The sequence below is a fragment of the Salvelinus alpinus genome, chromosome 15, assembly GCF_045679555.1.
Source record: "Salvelinus alpinus chromosome 15, SLU_Salpinus.1, whole genome shotgun sequence".
Classification (NCBI taxonomy): domain Eukaryota; kingdom Metazoa; phylum Chordata; class Actinopteri; order Salmoniformes; family Salmonidae; genus Salvelinus; species Salvelinus alpinus.
This window is the reverse complement of record NC_092100.1, coordinates 50835009-50856617: the sequence shown is the minus strand read 5'-3', so window position 1 is coordinate 50856617 and position 21609 is coordinate 50835009. Positions and strand designations below refer to the sequence as shown.

General features: G+C 45.1%; 1 protein-coding gene across 1 annotated transcript in view; it reads left to right on the top strand.

Annotated features, from left to right (window-relative positions):
• LOC139540289 (cystic fibrosis transmembrane conductance regulator-like) overlaps nucleotides 1-21609 on the top strand; it is a 45052-nt gene that overhangs the window by 13001 nt on the left and 10442 nt on the right. Inside the window, exons 9-20 of the mRNA XM_071344021.1 lie at nucleotides 1147-1275; nucleotides 2345-2437; nucleotides 3715-3891; nucleotides 6203-6394; nucleotides 9392-9486; nucleotides 12653-12739; nucleotides 13127-13670; nucleotides 13968-14228; nucleotides 14505-14633; nucleotides 20690-20727; nucleotides 20938-21224; nucleotides 21454-21533. Of these exons, the coding sequence (XP_071200122.1) occupies nucleotides 1147-1275; nucleotides 2345-2437; nucleotides 3715-3891; nucleotides 6203-6394; nucleotides 9392-9486; nucleotides 12653-12739; nucleotides 13127-13670; nucleotides 13968-14228; nucleotides 14505-14633; nucleotides 20690-20727; nucleotides 20938-21224; nucleotides 21454-21533 (2112 nt within the window). The remainder of the gene's footprint in view (nucleotides 1-1146; nucleotides 1276-2344; nucleotides 2438-3714; nucleotides 3892-6202; nucleotides 6395-9391; nucleotides 9487-12652; nucleotides 12740-13126; nucleotides 13671-13967; nucleotides 14229-14504; nucleotides 14634-20689; nucleotides 20728-20937; nucleotides 21225-21453; nucleotides 21534-21609) is intronic.

Below are 21609 nucleotides of genomic sequence, written 5' to 3'. Positions count from 1 at the left end.
TTCCAGTCAAAAGTTTGGATACCTACTCATTCAATGTTTTTTCTTTATTTTTTACTATTTTCTACATTTAAGAATAATAGTGACGACATCACGACTATGAAATAACACAAATGGTATCATGTAGTAACCAAAAATGTTAAACAAATCTAAATATATTTTAGCCACCCTTTGCATTGATGGCAGCTTTGCACACTCTTGGCATTCCCGCATATGCTGAGCACTTGTCGGCTGCTTTTCCTTCACTCTGCGATCAAACTTATCCCAAATCATCTTAATCACCCAACCTCAACCCAATTGTGGAGGCCAGGTCATCTGTTGTAGCACTTCATCACTCTCCTTCTTGGTCAAATAGCCTTTGGTGGTTCCAAACTTCTTCCATTTAAGAATGATGGAGGCCACAGTGCTCTTGGGGACATTCAATGCCGCAGGTATTTTTTTGGTACCCTTCCCCAGATCTGTGCCTCGACACAATCTTGTCTCTGAGCTCTATGGACAATTCCTTCGACCTCATGGCTTGGGTTTTGCTCTGACATGCACTGTCAACTTTGGGACCTTATATAGACAGGTGTGTGCCTTTCCAAATCATGTTCAATCAATTGAATTTACCACAGGTGGACTCCAATCAAGTTGTAAAAACATTTCAAGGATGATCAATGGAAACAGGATGGACCTGAGCTCAATTTCGAGTCTCATAGCAAATGGTCTGAAATGGTCAAATGGTCTGAATACTTATGTAAATAAGGTATTTCTGGGGTTTTTTGCCCCCCAAAAATCAAAAAACCTGTTTTCGCTTTGCTATTATGGGGATGTGTGTAGATTTGATGAGGAAAAACTTTTTAGAATAAGGCTGTAACATAATAACGTGGGAAAAGTCAAGGGGTCTGAATACATGCCGAATGCACTGTATGTAAACTCTGACATTGTGCTGGACATTGAGGTTAAACTCTGACATTGTGCTGGACATTGAGGTTAAACTCTGACATTGTGCTGGACATTGAGCTTAAACTCTGACATTGTGCTGGACATTGAGGTTAAACTCTGACATTGTGCTGGACATTGAGGTTAAACTCTGACATTGAGGTTAGAAATCTGTGGAATACTCCCAATGGGGATTAATGAAGTACAATCTCAATCTGATCTCTACAGGGCATTATCCTGAGGCGGATCTTCACCACTGCCTCCTACTGCATGGTGCTCCGTATGACCCTCACCAGACAGCTGCCCGGCTCCATACAGATGTGGTACGACACGCTGGCGCTGGTCACAAAGATAGAGGTAAGGCGGTTTTGTGTACATGGGCATGGGAGGAAATGAGGGAGTGGGAAATGGGGGAAGGACAGGGGGAGGGGAGAAGGATGGATGGGATTTGAAGGTTCATCTAGATGTGGTACAGTACACTGGAACTTTGAGTCATTGTCGAATTGGGCATTTTACTTGGGTGAAGTCTGATCGAGGGCTGTAATGGTTGGGATTGGGGGAAAACTAAATGAAGACGTTGGATGGAGTTGGGTTGGAGGAGCACCTGTTGTAGTCATTGATACTGTATGTAATGTACATTTGCCTGTGGAATGTACAGACTTGAGGAGAGGACGTGGAGGGGAGAGGAGTGCTTGTTAACATAGGTTGATGATAACTCTGGTTTTGTTAATGAGCAATTTTTTAAAACATTTTTTACATTTGGTGGTTATGTAAGATATTGTCGTCATGTCTGAAGAAGACACACAAATTGGCTTACACAAACACACCCACATACCCACACCAGACCTGGCTTCACATACATGAGTATTTGAGTACATGATTATTTGGACTCATCTTCTCAGTCCAACATCTGGAATCCAAAACACGCCCAGCCCCCCTCCCCACCCCGACTGCACCCCGACACACACACATGCCCATGCCCGCCTTGCCGTAAGGCACATCAAGAAATAGACAGAGAGACAGACACACATGTCATCCTCAGCCAAAAAGGCCATCACAGTACAGTTGCTGTATCAACCTTATCAGTAATTCCTCTCGGTCTCCTGAACATGCTGTCTATTCTGTCTTTATACTGTACAGAACACTACAGTCGGACAGCACATGCTTTGCATTCGTCTTACACTACTGTTTATATTCATACCCAGAATAAGGGTGTGTGTGTGTGTGTGTGTGTGTGTGTGTGTGTGTGTGTGTGTGTGTGTGTGTGTGTGTGTGTGTGTGTGTGTGTGTGTGTGTGTGTGTGTGTGTGTGTGTGTGTGTGTGTGTGTGTGTGTGTGTGTGTGTGTGTGTGTGTGTGTGTGTATTGACCTGAATTGTTGTTGCCAAGATAATGTTCTTGTTTTGTTATCCATTGTCTATCCTGTAGGAGTACCTCTGCAAAGAGGAGTACAAAGTATTGGAGTACAACCTGACCACCACTGAGATAGAGTTGGTGAACGTAACCGCCTCCTGGGATGAAGTACGTGTGTGTGTGTGTGTGTGTGTGTGTGTGTGTGTGTGTGTGTGTGTGTGTGTGTGTGTGTGTGTGTGTGTGTGTGTGTGTGTGTGTGTGTGTGTGTGTGTGTGTGTGTGTGTGTGTGTGTGCACATGCGTGCGTGCGTGCAGGTGTATGTATGCATTCTATTCTTCCTGAGAATGATCCTACTACTATCTAGGAAACAGGCAATTCATTACCACAGAATAACATTATCAGATTGAAATGTCACAGGCAGTATATTTCATTTTATGGATACATTTTATGACCATCCCAAGTAGGCAGAAAATCATTTGTGTTCAGACACTGCACTAATTTAGATAAGCAACAGCAATGCTATGCTAGACGGTGGTAAATATTCTAAACCCAACCCATTTCTATGCTGGGAAAATCACTACCCCATAAAATATCACCCAGGTCAATGATTAAACAAACCAACCACTCAGCCACCCCCCCCCCCTCACGTGCGGCAAATCTATTTCAATGGGCACAAGCACCGTTCATGATACAAACTATTCACACCCCTCTTTTCGGCGGAGAGATCATTTTGCAGGTTTAAAGCTAATTGTATTGCAATTTTGCCATGTCTAAAGTGTATGCATGTGATATTTGAGTGACTGAAATGTTACAGCATCATCTATGCCCTAAAAAACCTAGCTAACTTCGTTAGCTGACATGGGCTAGTTGATCTGGACATTTCTGACAAGTTCTAAATAGCTCTCTAAGGTATGCAATGACTGACATGACAAGAGGAACACTGATGATGCACCACACAATTTCGAAATTGCACCTTGTGCAGTCTACTATTGCAACTTTCGCACTAGGGGGGGGGGGGGGGCATGCCCCACAGTTTGCGAACCACTTTCCTACAGAAGTCTCACTCTCACCAGTGATTTGATTTCAATAGAAATGTTGATGGATTAGGGGGCAATAATTACATTTGAGTAATATACTGGCAAGAGTCTCCTATTTCTCAGTGATTCCCAGAATATTGAAAATGTTCTCGGCCGGATGGCTGACGCATTTCAGCGTAAAGCCTTCATCATAGCATTTTCTCACCAGTCTGTTTTCCACTTTATGCCCAATTAGTATTCCTATTACAGCCAGAACTGTATGCACGTGAGCTCACTTTTTCAGACAAGCTGGTCTAGTCATATTGTATGAGAGAAAATTCAATGTAATTTAAAGCTCTTTCTCACCCTCTCTCTCTCTGTCTCCCCCCATCTCTCTTTCACACCCTACTCTCTCCCCCCCCCCCCCAGGGTATCGGGGAGCTCTTTGAGAAAATTAAGCAGGAGAACAAGGCTAACGGCCACCCTAACGGTGACGCAGGGTTGTTCTTCACAAACCTGTACGTCACACCCGTCCTCAAGAACATCAGCCTGTACCTGGAGAAGGGACAGATGCTGGCCGTGGCTGGATCCACCGGCTCTGGGAAGGTACCACTACCACTCACTGTCTGGGAACACTGGGCTGGGCGGACAAGGTCTGGGCCTTTGTTTATTTGAATTGGCAGGAACAATGTACGTGAATCAACATTTCTGTAAATGTGCCAACTGCAGTCCCTGTAACGGCCCTGCTACGCCACAGGCGTCGGGCGTCCGGCTTTGCCATCGGCCATCAGCCATTGAGGGAATGCTTACTTTTAAATCGTCGAAAGCTGCTATGCTGCTTGAGTTGGTCGCCTCCAATGGCAGCGTCCAAGCTCAAGAATCGCGGAGGCTTCTTGATGGCTGATGGCTGATGGCTGATGCACGCACGTTCATTCTATCTCGTGAATTAAAATGGTTTGGTTGCCGTGTAGCAGGTAGAACATCACAACAGAGTGTGCACTCTGATGTGATGCAGCTGAAGTGTGATTCTCATATTTCGCTATGTCATAGTGTGTTTCAATATACACTGTTACACTGTAGCGTCCCTTTACTAAGGATCCACAGGCTCAGGAAAGCTATTGGACCACTCTCACTGTCTGGGAACAATGACAGGGGTGGATAGAGTGTGGGCTCCTCATGTCTCAATGGGTCATACTGTGTCTTAATAATATTATTGAGACACAGGAGGCACCTTAATTGGGGAGGACGGGCTCGTGGTAATGGCTGGAGCAGAATGAGTGGAATTGTATCAAATATCATAAGTATGTGGACACCTGCTCGTCGAACATGGGTATTAATATGGAGTTGGTCCCCTCTTTGTTGCTATAACAGCCTCCACTCTTCTGGTAAGGCTTTCCAGTAAATGTTGGAACATTGCTGCGTAAACTTGCTTCCATTCAGCCACAAGAGCATTAGTGAGGTCGGGCACTGATGTTGGGCGATTAGGCCTGGCTCGCAGTCGGCGTTCCAATTCATCCCAAAAGTGTTACATGGGGTTGAGGTCAGGGCTCTGTGCAGGCCAGTCAAGTTCTTCCACACCGATCTCGACAAACCATTTATGTATGGACCTTGCTTTGTGCATGGGGGCATTGTCATGCTGAAACAGGAAAGGGCCTTCCCCAAACGGTTGTCACAAAGTTGAAGCACACTGTAGCTTTAAGATTTCTCTTCACTGGAACTATGGGGCATAGTCCGAACCATGATAATCAGCCACAGACCATTATTCCTCCTCCACCAAGCTTTACAGTTGGCGCTATGCATTCGGGCAGGTAGCATTCTCTTGGCATCCGCCAAACCCAGATTCATCCGTTGGACTGTCAGATGGTGAAGCGGGATTCATCACTCCAGAGAACGCGTTTCCACCACTCCAGAGTCCAATGGCGGCAAGCTTTACACCATTCCAGCCGACGCTTGGCATTATGCATGGTGATCTTAGGCTTGTGTGCGGCTGCTCGACCATGGAAACCCATTTCATGAAGCTCCCAACGAACAGTTCTTGTGCTGACGTTGCTTCCAGAGGCAGTTTTGACTCGGTAGTGGGTGTTGCAACTGAGGACAGACGTTTTTTTACGCGCTACGCGCTTCAGCACTCAGAGGTCCCATTCTGTGAGCTTGTGTGGCCTACCACTTCGCAGCTGAGCCGTTGTTGCTCCTAGACATTTCCACTTCACAGTAACAGCACTTATAGTTGACCGGGGCAGCTCAAGCAGGGCAGAAATATGATGAACTGAGTTGTTGGAAAGGTGGCATCCTATGACGGTGCCAATGTCTGGAACAGAGCAAATAGAAAGGCAACAAACGCATGGAAACCATGTTGATGTATTGGATACAATTCCACTTATTCCGCTCCGGCCATTACCAGGAGCCTCTCCTCCCCGATTAAGGTGCCACCAACCTCATGTGATTGAGATATATTACATGTTGAGACAAAGTGAAAGACGTAATATTATAAATATCTCACTTTGTGTCTATGCCTCAATTCCACCTCTACTGGTGCTATAAAGTGCAGTCAATCCGAGGTTTGGAGATTAGTGTCTGCCCCCCTACCTACAGTTACACGCCACCCCTTCCCCGGTGAGCTGAAGTGAATAGCATATCACAGAATACATTATTCCTCTCTCTACAGGGCGTAATGTTGTACATAGATTAGGGATGCACATATACTGTGTCTCTCCCCTCTCTGCATATTTTTACTCCATAGTGTTCAGAGGTGTTCTGACATTTCTTCCCTTTACAACAGGATTAACACACACCACCAAGCTTATCTCCTTTATGGTGCTGGGAATTACTTCCCCAAAAATCAACATTGCACACACAATTTTACCCCATCACATTTATTGTGCTCGACGCTTCGGATATTGTGCTCCCCCCCCCCCAGAGTTCTCTGCTGATGATGATCCTGGGGGAGCTGGTCCCGTCAGAGGGGAAGATCAGACACAGTGGGCGGATCTCCTTCTCCCCCCAGACCTCCTGGATCATGCCCGGAACCATCCGTGACAACATCCTGTTTGGCCTGACCTACGACGAGTTCCGCTACACCTCTGTCATCAAGGCCTGTCAGCTGGAGGAGGTACGGTGGAGGGAAATATGCTGTCGCTCTGTCATATTGTGTGTCGGCTGTTAGCTTGGTTAGAATTGTTTTGGTCTCAGGTATGGCCTTTGACGTTGTCGTGTTGGATTTTTCTCTACTTCTGCTTTCCTCTGTCTTTGCTTTATATCCGTCCACGTGAATTTTTTAATTTTTCTCCTCTCTTTTAACCTGATGGTTTTTTTTTCTTCTACTCTCTCTACCTCCCCATGTTCTCTTGCTAATCTCTCATTCCTAGCCCTATTCTCTTTTCCTCCCTTGACTCATATGTTCCACCTGGCTGTCTACCCAGGAGCCTTTGTGAGGAGTTGAGATTTCTCCAGTTTACACACACACACACACACACACACACACACACACACACACACACACACACACACACACACACACACACACACACACACACACACACACACACACACACACACACACACACACACACACACACACACACACACACACACACACACCCTTCCGTCCCTGTGTGGAGCCCCAGTGTTGAGTGTTGTGCGGTACGTTTAGACTGCTGCCTCGGCAGATGTGGCCGTGTCACTGGATTACTGTCCCTGACACTCCCATTGCCATGGACACCCCACATTATGTCATTGGGACGGAATATCAGCTTGCTCAGTCACAAGCATGGATGTAGACTAGACTGGACTAGAGCATTCATTGTCAATCTGTGTTTCTGTCTCTCTCTGTGCACATGACCTGACCAGAAAACTCTATGCAACAGAGCTACTATACAGTAGCATTTATTGGTTTTACATGTAGACCACTGAGGCGTGAAGGCGTGAAAATGATTAGTGGCACACTGGCACCGCTCATGCCCTGGGGGTATTGATGATTTGGCGCAGATCATTTGGATGGTGTGTTACCTGAGGCCTCTTGAGGCACTGTTTGAAGTCTGCGCCAGCCCGCCCCCCAATAAGTGCTAAGTAAACCGCTGCATTGGGAAAAGGCTGTTACAAAAGACTTCATGGAACAGCTCCACTGTAGGTGCTAGGCCTAAGTGTGCCGTTGCCTGTTTTGAAGTAAACACTACCGTATGCACCTATTTTAACCCTTTGACAGCTCACAATGAGCACCTTTGGACCTGACCTTTCAACTCGTATGTAACTGTCACCTGCATCCAAACTCTCAACAACTGAGTGACTTCAGAGGAGTCATGAATATTCCATCTGTCAACGAGAATATGACAAAAGCAATATGGTATACGTGGTCTGAGACGGGGAGGATAAAGAGACATCTGTGAAAGACATCTGTGTTCCAAGACGTATCAGACTGTGTTTAGTGGGCTTGTGATCACGCTCCAGTCTATTTTTGCCTCTCCTAGGACCAGAAAATGATCATGGGTGGGCTGTTTCTTGTAAACCTCAATCATTTTGCATGTTAACAGTTAGCTAGCTTGTAATCTCAGCACCCAGAACCAAGGTTTATGGTGAGAGAATAGTTAGCTTGTAGCACTAGCCACGCTTTTTTTGTCAGTGTGAGACATACAAGGTGCCTTTTCTCCACTCGCTGTGTTTTACGACCTGTTAAACAACCTCTTAACTTAATTCCCAATGCCTTCCGTTTGGATAGCAGAAGTAGCGTTTAAAAAGGTAGGAGGTTTTATGTATGACTAAATTCATTCTTTCACATGTTGGTTTACATGTTTCAGACATTTGTGTTTGAAATCATCTAGCTATTAAAGGGCGACTGCACTTCCTGATTTGGCCTCGTTTTAGATTTGGTTCATTAAGAAAATGAATGCTAGCGGCCATGACTGAATTCAAACGTGAGTTGGTTTCGGGGTGTGGTTTGATGTGGGTGTCTTGGGTGTCTGTTCGCAGGTGGGAATAGTTAGACAAATTATTTTGCCAATTAGCTTCAGCCAGCTGATGTGCAACCGTGGCAAAGTTGGTTTGACTATCTCCGGGGCTAGTTAGGGGCCATCAATAAATTATTACACAATATAAATGAGACAATATTTTGTTCACACCTTTTAGTTTTCTCCTTAAATGTTTTCAATATTTGTATATGAGTTTCTACAATTAATATTTTGTTTGAGGTTTTTAAGTCATTGACATTTTAACATATTGTCCCATGTACATTGTGTTATTAACCGATCATCCCTAACTAGTCCCATAATCAATCCAAATTTACCACAGGCGTTATGATCGGGTTGCTTGCAGCTGCACTCCAAATTGATGATTACTTGTGCGCTGCCTGCTGTGGGTATGTGGGCAGACTTGAAACGAACCCAACCGTCATTTACGTTGTGATGCAGTCACGACCACAAGTCTCACAAAACGATATTTTATCAAAAAATCCTATTTAACCTTTGTAGTCAATTTTGACAATAGAGTACATGTTTCTGACTCATATCGATGCCACATTGGCTGTTTTCTGAATGAGAAGTTGTTTTTTCGTGGGCATTTGTGAAGTTTTTCATACTCTTTCGATGTTTCAGTGTATCTTGTTTGGTATGTTTGATGTGGTGGAATTAGACTTTTGAAATTCCACCTTTCTGTCTTTCAGCTACTGTACTTAAAGCCGTAACTGCAGCTTTAAGTACATGTGATTTGATTGCTTTGCAGCTGTATACCAATATGAAATTGGAATTGGATTTGCAAAACTCAGTTGTATAACTGTCACACAGTACTGTAGATCATCTTTTAACCAGGCCCCAGGTTATTTTATTTCACATTTAAACACGGAAAAACTAGGGGATGTTGAACTGACTCAGTGCCCAGTTTGTTAACAACCTTCTTTCAGGAGTAAACGACATAAACGAACTGTTTGTTTATATTTTTGTAGCTGCCATTTCAGTCTGTTATGTCTACTAACACTGAACTTTTCTCTTTGTTTTCCCCGATACATTTACTAGTGCTTTGACATTCCAGCTCCCCTACCTTTCATGTTTCTGTTTTTGTGTGTGGGTGTGCATGTCTATGTCTCAAACATTTATCTAACCCTCCCCTGCTCTCCCCTCAGGATCTGGCCCTGCTGCCGGAGAAAGACAAGACGCCCCTTATGGAGGGAGGGGTGACCCTAAGTGGAGGTCAGAGGGCGAGGATAGGCCTGGCCAGGTACGTACCGGTACACACACACACGCACACACACACACACACACACCACACAGACACACACACACACACACACACACACACACACACACACACACACACACACACACACACACACCACACACAAACACGCCTGTCTCTCAGCGTGTACGACCTGTGGCAACACTCATTCAACACTGAAGATATATAACCTACGGTACTTGGCAGACCACTGTGGTTGATTTTATTAAAGTCATTACTCGTGTTATGGCTTTGAAATGCTATAGCACGGAAATGTCCAGTGGAATGTGACATAGTATTCTTGAAGGAAGAATGCATCTTGTGTTGTTTTGCCCATGAGACTGCTGTTATGTGTATGCATGGATGGTGTGTATTCCGATACTTACAGTACTTTCTAAAATGGAAATGTCAATGGAATGTGACATGACTACAGGAAAAGGAGAACCGAGCGCACCCCAATTCTCATCGGCAGGGCTGTAGTGGAGCAGGTTGAGAGCTTCAAGTTCCTTGGTGTCCACATCACCAACAAGCTATCATGGTCCAAACACACCAAGACAGTCTTGAAGAGGGCACGACAAAGCCTATTCCCCCTCAGGAGACTGAAAAGATTCGGCATGGGTCCTCAGATCCTCAAAAAGTTCTACACCATCGAGAGCATCCTGACTGGTTGCATCACTGCCTGGTATGGCAACTGCTCGGCCTCCGACCGCAAGGCACTACAGAGGGTAGTTCATAACTGGGGCCAAGCTTCCTGCCATCCAGGACCTCTATACCAGGCGGTGTCAGAGGAAGGCCCTAAAAATAGTCAAAGACTCCAGCCACCATAGTCATAGACTGTTCTCTCTGCTACCGCACGGCAAGCTGTACCGGAGCACCGAGTCTAGGTCCAAGAGGCTTCTAAACAGCTTCTACCCCCAAGCCATAAGATTCCTGAACAGCTAAACAAATGGCTACCCAGACAATTTGCATTGCCCCCCTACAGTACATGTACATATTACCTCAATTACCTTAACCGGTGCCCCCGCATATTGATTGACTCTGTACCCCCTGTATATAGCCTCACAACTGTTATTTTACTGCTGCTCTTTAATTATTTGTTCAATTTTTTTAACTTAACACTTATTTTTCTTAAAACTGCATTGTTGGTTAAGGGCTTGTAAGTAATCATTTCACTGTAAGGTCTACACTTGTTGTATTCGGCGCATGATTTGATTTTGATACTATTGAAGGCAGAATGCATCTGGTGTTGTTTTGCACACGAGACTGCTGTTATGGGACAGTGTATGTATGCATGGATAGTGCATCCTAATGGTCATAATGCCCTATGAAAAAGATGATTACTACCGAATCAATATTGTATTTTTCATTTGGCTGTTAGTTCAGCTCCTGTAACTGTGGTGTTCTATGATCTGATTTGTTTTATTTCTGTTGCTTCTGCAGCCTCAACCTAACTTTATTACTACACATTACATCTTAATGTAAAGTACCAGTCAAAAGTTTGGACACACCTACAGTACTCATTCAAGTGTTTTTCTTTGGTTTTTTCTATGTTGTAGAATAATAGTGAATACATCAAAACTATGAAATAACACCTATGGATTCATGTAGTAACCAAAAAAGTGTGAAACACCCATTGCCTTGATGCCAGCTTTTCACATTCTTGGCATTCTCTCAACCAGTTTCATGGGGTAGTCACCTGGAATGCATTTCAATTAAAAGGTGTGCCTTCTTAAAAGTCAACTTGTGGAATTTCTTTCCTTTTTAATGCGTTTGAGCCAATCAGTTGTCTTGTGACAATGTAGGGATGGTATACAGAAGATAGCCCTATTTGGTAAAAGACCAAGTTCATATTATGGCAAGAACAGCTCAAATAAGCAAAGAGAAATGACAGTCCATCATTACATTAAGACATGAAGGTCAGTCAGTGCGGAAACATTTTAAGAACTTTCAAAGTTTGTTCAAGTGCAGTCACAAAACCCATCAAGCGCTATGATGAAACTGGCTCTCATAAGGACCGTCACAGGAAAGGAAGACCCAGAGTTACCTCTGCTGCAGAGGATAAGCTCATTAGAGTTACCAGCCTCAAATTGCAGCCCAAATAAATGCATCACAGAGTTCAAGTAACAGACACATTTCAACATCAACTGTTCAGAGGAGACTGCATGAATCAGGCCTTCATGGTCGAATTGCTGCAAAGAAACCACTACTAAAGGACATCAATGATAAGAAGAGACTTGCTTGGGCCAAGAAACACGAGCAATGGACATTAGACTGGTGGAAGTCTGTCCTTTGGTCTGATGAGTCCAAATTTGAGATTTTTGGTTGCAACCGCCGTGTCTTTGTGAGACGCAGAGCAGGTGAACGGATGATCTCCGCATGCGTGGTTCCGACCGTGAAGCATGGAGGAGGAGTTGTGACCAGCATGGCTACCACAGCATTCTGCAGCGATATGTCATCCCATCTAGTTTGCGCTTAGTGTTAATGTCATTTGTTTACACAACCTCCAGGCTGTGTAAGGGCTATTTGACCAAGAAGGAGAGTGATAGAGTGCTGCATCAGATGACCTGGCCTCCGCAATCACCCGACCTCAACTCAATTGAGATGTTTTGGGATGAGTTGAACCGCAGAGTGAAGGAAAAACAGCCAACAAGTGCTCAAGATTGTTGGAAAAGCATTCCAGGTGAAGCTGGTTGAGAGAATGCCAAGAGTGTTCAGAGCTGTCATCAAGGCAAAGGCTGGCTACTTTGAGGAATCTCAAATATAAAATATATTTTGGTTTGTTTAACACTTTTTTTATTTACTATATGTGTTATTTCATAGTTTTGAAATCTTCACTATTATTATATAATGTAGAAAATAGTAAAAATAAAGAAAACCCTTGAATGAGTAGGTGTGTCCAAACTTTTCACTGGTACTGTATATTCCGACGTTCCCACATATCCATTATTTATTGGTTTTATTGTATTGGGTGACCATTTGCTCCCACTTAACAAAAGACATAATTGTCAGTTTGGTTATATTGTCATAGTAAATGTATCACTTAAACTGAGTTGAATCCCACAGGGACTTAACTTCCTCATTTTTAAAAGCCTATTTAATTTATGACTTTTTTTCCATTCACGTTTCTGTGTGTGTGTGTTTCTCTGTGTGTTTGTGTGGGCTATTACAGAGCTGTGTATAAAGACGCCGACCTCTACCTACTGGATTCACCTTTTACCCACCTGGACATTGTGACTGAGAAAGAGATCTTTGAGAGGTCTGTCTGTGGCTCAACACTGAGGCTTTCATATTGGCCGGGGCCTGGAGGATGGGGGAGGGTTGGTCTGGGCTGGGTGGAATGAGCAGGGTGAATGGTTAAGGAGAGGAGAGAAGGTTAAGGTCAAGGTTGTGTCTTTCTTGTTGTGTTTGACCTCCTGACAACTTGGGTTAGTTGGTGAAATGTTATTTTGGTCGATCAAAGGGCTTTTCATGGGAATGTAACTTCCTGTCTGACATTCATGACCTTTGATCTAATTTCTGATGTTGGTGTTATCAGCATCTTCCCACCCAGAAATGAGGGCAAGCACATGATTGACAGAAACAGAAATGCCTAAAGTAAAGTATGATAAACTAAACAAAGGATACATGTGTTTTCTCCTGCCAGGTGTCTGTGTAAACTGATGTCCTCCAAGACTCGTATCGTGGTCACTAGTAAGCTGGAGCACCTGAAGAGAGCGGACAAGATCCTTCTGCTTCACAACGGTGTGTGTTACTTCTACGGCTCCTTCTCCGAGCTGCAGGCCAAGAGACCAGACTTCAGCTCCCTGCTCCTGGGCCTGGGGGCCTACGACAACATCAACGCCGAACGCCGAAGCTCCATCCTCACCGAGACCCTCCGACGCGTCTCTATCGATGAATCCGCCGTCTTCCGTGGCCCCGAACCCATCCACCAGTCCTTCCGCCAGCCCCTGCCACCGATCATCTGTACAAACAATGGCCCTCAAGCCATCACCGTTGCCGGGGGGGACGGTCTCACAGCAGCGGAAAAACGTAAACAGTCAATTATCCTTAATCCGGCCCGTAAATTCTCCTTCATCGGTACGGGGCCACAGAAAGCCCAGGCTCCTCCACCCGGGTCCACCACTATCGAGGATGCCGTGCGAGAGCTGTCAGAGAGGAAGTTCTCAGTGGTTCCCGAGGACGATCAGGTGAGGCTGCTTCTCTACTTATTTTCTTTGACTGAGGGGAGGTTTCTTGCACACAGATTAAGCTTAGTCTGTGTCTGGGAAACCGGCTCAAAGTATTCTTATTGTGCTGTTTTTCTACTGTTTGAGAGGAGAGCTTGCATTTCAAGTAAGCATTTCATTGCACTGTGTACACTACTATGCTGTGTCCTGTGCGTTTGACTGATCCATTGATTTGATTGCAGGTGCATCTGCTAAATGAGGTGCATCTGCTAATAAGCATTTGCTAAATGGCATATATTATATTATTATTTATCGTAGGTTGAAGAGTCGCTGCCGCGGGGGAACCAGTACCATCATGGCCTGCAGCACCTGAGCGGGCAGCGCCGCCAGTCTGTGCTGCAGTTCATCACCAACGCCCGGGGGGAGGGCAGGAGGGAGCAGCTCCAGACGTCCTTCAGGAAGAAGCTGTCCATCACGCCGCAGTGCGAGCTGGCCTCTGAGCTGGACATCTACGCACGACGCCTGTCCACAGACAGTGTCTATGACATCAGCGAGGATGTGGACGAGCAGGACATGGAGGTAGGTTCAGTGAAGGGAGCTGGTCGGGTTCAAGGCAGGTTGGATGTTCTCCTCTGTAACCGCTGGTCTTCATGAGCACATGGAGGTTAGGGTAAGGGTTAAGTTTAGGGTTAGGGTTAGGGTCAAGGAATAGCCCAGGGTACGTCACAGAAAGTGCACCAGTGTGTGAACCACCTTTTTCAAAACAAAGTTTGAATAGAGACATTTGAAGATAAAACACAAAGACCAGCCAGGTTTGAGTATTTCATTCGACACGCATCTTTTGTCTGTTTGCAGCAATGCTTTGCAGACGAGCGTGAGAACGTGTTCGAGACGACGTCGTGGAACACCTACATGCGTTACATCTTCACCAACAGGAACCTCGTCTACGTCCTCATCTTCATCTTCCTCGTCTTCGCTGTAGAGGTAAAGAAACGGTATTAAATGATAGCATGAGATAATCCCTGTCTTGGAGATACTATACTAAACAATAAAAGTACTGTATTAGAGGATATCAGAATCAGAATCACATTTTATGCATGATACGGATGTATAAACAATTTACAATGGATGATGTACAATGGAGCGGAACTATATACTATATATATATTATATATATATATATATATATATATATATATACTGTATATATATTATATTATGCTACGCCATTGTTGAATACTCGTTTCTGATTTGCTTGAAGGGCATTCTAGATCAGGCATTATTTCCCTTTATGATTGATTGGCTGACAGCCATGGTATATCAGACCGTACACCACTGGTATGACAAAACATGTATTTTTACTGCTCTAATTATGTTGGTAACCAGTTTATAATAGCAATAACGCACCTCGAGGGTTTGTGATATATGGCCAATATTTTACGTACCTTTCTTAAGTATTTTACAGATAGAAAGATGAAAAAGTATTTGTCCACAATCTGCTATGTATAAGTTCGGTCATGGAATGTCCAAACAAAATTAAACCAAAATATTTAGGCTGACTTCATCCAGTGTCTGGAAAAAGTGGATATGCGTGAAATGCAGATAGGTGCATATTTAATGAGAAATCACATAATTTGCTAATTTTAATAAAATATTTCTGAAAAATTGTAGTGCAAAAAAGTATTATATCTGTGTCTACATTCAACTGGTAAAAAGTGTAATATGATTAAGGGGAAGAAAATTGCCCTATTAGAGTGTTGTGCCTGGCCTTAAACAAAACAATACTGTATGAGAGGAAATATTCTACATTAACCCATAACAATACTGTATGAAGGGAAGATTCTATATTAACCCATAACAATACTGTATTAGAGGGAAGATTCTATATTAACCCATAACAATACTGTATTAGAGGGAAGATTCTATATTAACCCATAACAATACTGTATTAGAGGGAAGATTCTATATTAACCCATAGCAATACTGTATGAAGGGAAGATTCTATATTAACCCATAACAATACTGTATTAGAGGGAAGATTCTATATTAACCCATAACAATACTGTATTAGAGGGAAGATTCTATATTAACCCATAGCAATACTGTATTAGAGGGAAGATTCTATATTAACCCATAGCAATACTGTATGAAGGGAAGATTCTATATTAACCCATAACAATACTGTATTAGAGGGAAGATTCTATATTAACCCATAGTAATACTGTATTAGAGGGAAGATTCTATATTAACCCATAACAATACTGTATTAGAGGGAAGATTCTATATTAACCCATAACAATACTGTATTAGAGGGAAGATTCTATATTAACCCATAACAATACTGTATGAAGGGAAGATTCTATATTAACCCATAACAATACTGTATTAGAGGGAAGATTCTATATTAACCCATTACAATACTGTATTAGAGGGAAGATTCTATATTAACCCATAACAATACTGTATTAGAGGGAAGATGCGATATTAACCCATAACAATACTGTATTAGAGGGAAGATTCTATATTAACCCATAACAATACTGTATTAGAGGGAAGATGCGATATTAACCCATAACAATACTGTATTAGAGGGAAGATTCTATATTAACCCATAACAATACTGTATGAAGGGAAGATTCTATATTAACCCATAACAATACTGTATTAGAGGGAAGATTCTATATTAACCCATAACAATACTGTATTAGAGGGAAGATGCGATATTAACCCATAACAATACTGTATTAGAGGGAAGATTCTATATTAACCCATAACAATACTGTATGAAGGGAAGATTCTATATTAACCCATAACAATACTGTATTAGAGGGAAGATTCTATATTAACCCATAACAATACTGTATTAGAGGGAAGATGCGATATTAACCCATAACAGTACTGTATTAGAGGGAAGATTCTATATTAACCCATAACAATACTTTATTAGAGGGAAGATGCGATATTAACCCATAACAATACTGTATTAGAGGGAAGATTCTATATTAACCCATAACAATACTGTATTAGAGGGAAGATGCGATATTAACCCATAACAATACTGTATTAGAGGGAAGATTCTATATTAACCCATAACAATACTGTATTAGAGGGAAGATTCTATATTAACCCATAGCAATACTGTATTAGAGGGAAGATTCTATATTAACCCATAACAATACTGTATTAGAGGGAAGATTCTATATTAACCCATAACAATACTGTATTAGAGGGAAGATGCGATATTAACCCATAACAATACTGTATTAGAGGGAAGATTCTATATTAACCCATAACAATACTGTATGAAGGGAAGATTCTATATTAACCCATAACAATACTGTATGAAGGGAAGATTCTATATTAACCCATAACAATACTGTATTAGAGGGAAGATTCTATATTAACCCATAACAATACTGTATTAGAGGGAAGATGCGATATTAACCCATAACAATACTGTATGAAGGGAAGATTCTATATTAACCCATAACAATACTGTATTAGAGGGAAGATTCTATATTAACCCATAACAATACTGTATGAAGGGAAGATTCTATATTAACCCATAACAATACTGTATTAGAGGGAAGATTCTATATTAACCCATAACAATACTGTATGAAGGGAAGATTCTATATTAACCCATAACAATACTGTATTAGAGGGAAGTGTCACGTTCCTGACCTATTTTTATGTTATTTTGATTATGTTTAGTTGGTCAGGGCGTGAGTTGGGGTGGGCATTGTATGTTGTGTGTGTTTTGGTTAGTCTATGGGTGTTGTATGTGTATGGGATAGAGTATTGTTAGGTTGTCTAGTCATGTCTATGGCTGCCTAGATTGGGTCTCAATCAGAGACAGCTGTCATTCATTTGTCTCTGATTGGGAGCCATATTTAAGGTAGCCATAGGCAGTTGGCTTTTGTGGGTAGTTGTCTTGTTTAACGTTTGTTGCTTGTCTGTGCACTTGCGTTATTTAGCTTCACGATCATTTGTTGTTTTGTTTGTTTGTATAGTGTTTTCGTTTTGTGTTCATCTTCGTCGTCAAATAAAGAGAAGATGTATTCATATTCCGCTGCATCTTGGTCCGTCTCTCCACACGATCGTGACAGAATTCCCCACCACAACAGGATCAAGCAGCATGATCGGAACCAACAACAGCGGCAAAGTAAACAGGACTCATGGACATGGGAGGAGATCCTGGACGGCAAAGGACCCTGGACTCAGCCAGGGGAATATCGCCGTCCTAAAGCGGACTAGGAGAGCAGAGGCTACCGGAGTGAAGAACCGGAGTTATGAGGGGACGCGTCTTGCACGGAAGCCTGAAAAGCCCGTGAGTAACACCCAAAAATTTCTTGGGGGGGGGCTAAAGGGGAGTGTGGCGAAGCCGGGTTGGATACCTGAGCCAACTCCCTGGGCTTGCCGTGGAGTGAGAGAGCGTCGTACTGGTCAGACACCGTGTTATGCGGTAAAGCGCACGGTGTCCCCAGTACGCGTGCTTAGCCCAGTGCGGGCTATTCCACCTTGCCGCACTGGGAGGGCTAGGTTGGGCATCGAGCCGAGTGCCATGAAGCCGGCCCAACGTATCTGGTCTCCAGTACGTCTCCTCGGGCCGGCGTACATGGCACCAGCCTTACAGGTGGTGTCCCCGGTTCGCCTGCATAGCCCAGTGCGGGCTATTCCACCTCGCCGCACTGGCAGGGCTACGGGGACCATTCAACCTGGTAAGGTTGGGGAGGCTCGGTGCTCAAGAGCACGTGTCCTCCTTCACGGTCCGGTATATCCGGCGCCACCTTCCTACCCCAGCTCAGTACCACCAGTGCCTACACCACGCACCAGGCTTCCAGTGCATCTCCAGAGCCCTGTTCCTCCTCCACGCACTCTCCCTATGGTGCGTGTCTCCAGCCCAGTGCCTCCAGTTCCGGCACCACGCACCAAGCCTCCTGTGCGTCTCCAGAGCCCTGTACGCACTGTTCCTTCTCCCCGCACTCGCCCTGAGGTGCGTGCCCTCAGCCCGGTACCTCCAGTTCCGGTACCACGCACCAGGCCTAGAGTGCGCCACGAGAGTCCAGTGTGCCCTGTTGTTGTTCCCCGCACTAGCCTGAAGGTGCGTGTCCTTAGCCCGGTACCTCCAGTTCCGGTACCACGCACCAGGCCTACAGTGCGTCTCAGCCGGCCAGAGTCTGCCGTCTGCCCAGCGGCGCCTGAACTGCCCGTCTGCCCAGCGGCGCCTGAACTGCCCGTCTGCCCAGCGGCGCCTGAACTGCCCGTCTGCCCAGCGGCGCCTGAACTGCCCGTCTGCCCAGCGGCGTCTGAACTGCCCGTCTGCCCTACGCTGTCTGAACTGTCCGTCTGCCATGAGCCTGCAAAGCCGCCCGTCTGCCATGAGCCTGCAAAGCCGCCCGTCTGCCATGAGCCTACAGAGCCGTCCGCCAGACAGGAGCCGCTAGAGCCGTCCGCCAGACAGGAGCCGCTAGAGCCGTCCGCCAGACAGGATCAGCCAGAGCCTTCCGCCAGACCGGATCAGCCAGAGCCTTCCGCCAGACCGGATCAGCCAGAGCCTTCCGCCAGACCGGATCAGCCAGAGCCTTCCGCCAGACCGGATCAGCCAGAGCCTTCCGCCAGACCGGATCAGCCAGAGCCTTCCACCAGACCGGATCACCCAGAGCCGTCAGCGAGCCATGACCAGCCAGAGCCGTCAGCGAGCCATGACCAGCCAGAGCCGTCAGCGAGCCATGACCAGCCAGAGCCGTCAGCGAGCCATGACCAGCCAGAGCCGTCAGCCAGCCATGACCAGCCAGAGCCGTCAGCCAGCCATGACCAGCCAGAGCCGTCAGCCAGCCATGACCAGCCAGAGCCGTCAGCCAGCCATGACCAGCCAGAGCCGTCAGCCAGCCATGACCAGCCAGAGCCAGCCAGCCAGGATCCGCCAGCCCTCAGCCCGGAGCTGCCGTCCCTCAGCCCGGAGCTGCCGTCCCTCAGCCCGGAGCTGCCGTCCCTCAGCCCGGAGCTGCCGTCCCTCATCCCGGTGTTGCCCCTTATCCCGGTGCTGCCCCTTATCCCGATGCTGCCCCTTCAGTTAGGTGGGTTTAGTTGGAGGGTGGTCATTGGGGGGGGGATACGGAAGCGGGGAGTGACTATGGTGGTGTGGGGACAGCGTCCAGAGCCGGAGCCACCACCGTGGACAGATGCCCACCCAGACCCTCCCCTAGACTTTTGGTGGTGCGTTCGGAGTACGCACCTTGAGGGGGGGGTTATGTCACGTTCCTGACCTATTTTTATGTTATTTTGATTATGTTTAGTTGGTCAGGGCGTGAGTTGGGGTGGGCATTGTATGTTGTGTGTGTTTTGGTTAGTCTATGGGTGTTGTATGTGTATGGGATAGAGTATTGTTAGGTTGTCTAGTCATGTCTATGGCTGCCTAGATTGGGTCTCAATCAGAGACAGCTGTCATTCATTTGTCTCTGATTGGGAGCCATATTTAAGGTAGCCATAGGCAGTAGGCTTTTGTGGGTAGTTGTCTTGTTTAACGTTTGTTGCTTGTCTGTGCACTTGCGTTATTTAGCTTCACGATCATTTGTTGTTTTGTTTGTTTGTATAGTGTTTTCGTTTTGTGTTCATCTTCGTCGTCAAATAAAGAGAAGATGTATTCATATTCCGCTGCATCTTGGTCCGTCTCTCCACACGATCGTGACAGGAAGATTCTATATTAACCCATAGCAATACTGTATGAAGGGAAGATTCTATGTTTTTAAAACTTTGTTTCTATTGAACATGCCATACAAATAAAGGCATTTCAATTAATTAAATGAAGAGTGCCTTGGTCCTCCTTTCTTTTTGATGACCAATTTACCCCTTTTACCAAAGAGCACCTTCTATCTACCAAAATGTACTATTGTGTACCTTAGTAGCGCTTCCCTTCCTCCTCTTTCTACTACAGGGTCTGTGTTGGATCATAATTGCCTAATTATATTGCCTATTGACAATATAATTACAACGCAAGGTGCCACCCTCAGTCTAACTGTGTATATCGTGTGTTGTAGGTTGCTGGCTCTGTCCTGGGGATATTTCTTATCACAGAGTAAGTTGTTATCTGTTTTTACGTGTAATATTCATCACAAGGCTCTAGGATGATCAGCCTACAATCAATTGTGAACAAGTAGTATCCACCACAAGACACCAAGATCAGCCTGATAACATATAAACAGCCCAACAAATAGTGCAGTACTCAAACAAAAGACCACCATTCAGACACCATTGTAACCATTGTGCTTTCTTCTCTCCCTCCCAGTAAGATCTGGACAGAGGAGGCCAACCCGTCGGCGCCGAACTACGTAGACCAGCAACACGCCAACGCCTCGTCACCCGCCGCCCAAAAGCCAGTCATCGTCACGCTGACCAGCGCCTATTACATCATCTACATCTACGTGGCGACGTCGGAGAGCGTTCTGGCGCTGGGGTTCTTCAGAGGCCTGCCATTGGTCCACACTTTACTGACCGTGTCCAAGAGGCTGCATGAACAGATGCTGACCGCTGTGCTCAGGGCCCCCATGGCCGTACTCAACACTATGAAGACCGGTGAGCGCCGCTGCTGAAACCCCTGGCTTAACCAAGGATTATGTATCAGCTAGAGATACATAGTGTACATGCATCTACCGGTATCTGAACACTTTAATATCAGTCAGTTGTCTATGCAATCTCACAGCCTATACATCAATCAGTCAGTCTGTCAGCCATTCAGTTAGTCAGTACGAATACCAGCGGCGGTCAATTCTCCATGCGTGTGTTTTTCTGCCCTGTACTTTAGGTCGGATCATGAACAGGTTCACTAAAGACATGGCCACCATCGACGACATGCTTCCCCTTGCACTGTTTGACCTCATCCAGGTAGGTGACTGGCTGCTCTGCCCGTCTCAGTCTCTATCTATCTCTCTCTCTCTCTGTGACTTTTTCATATTCTCTC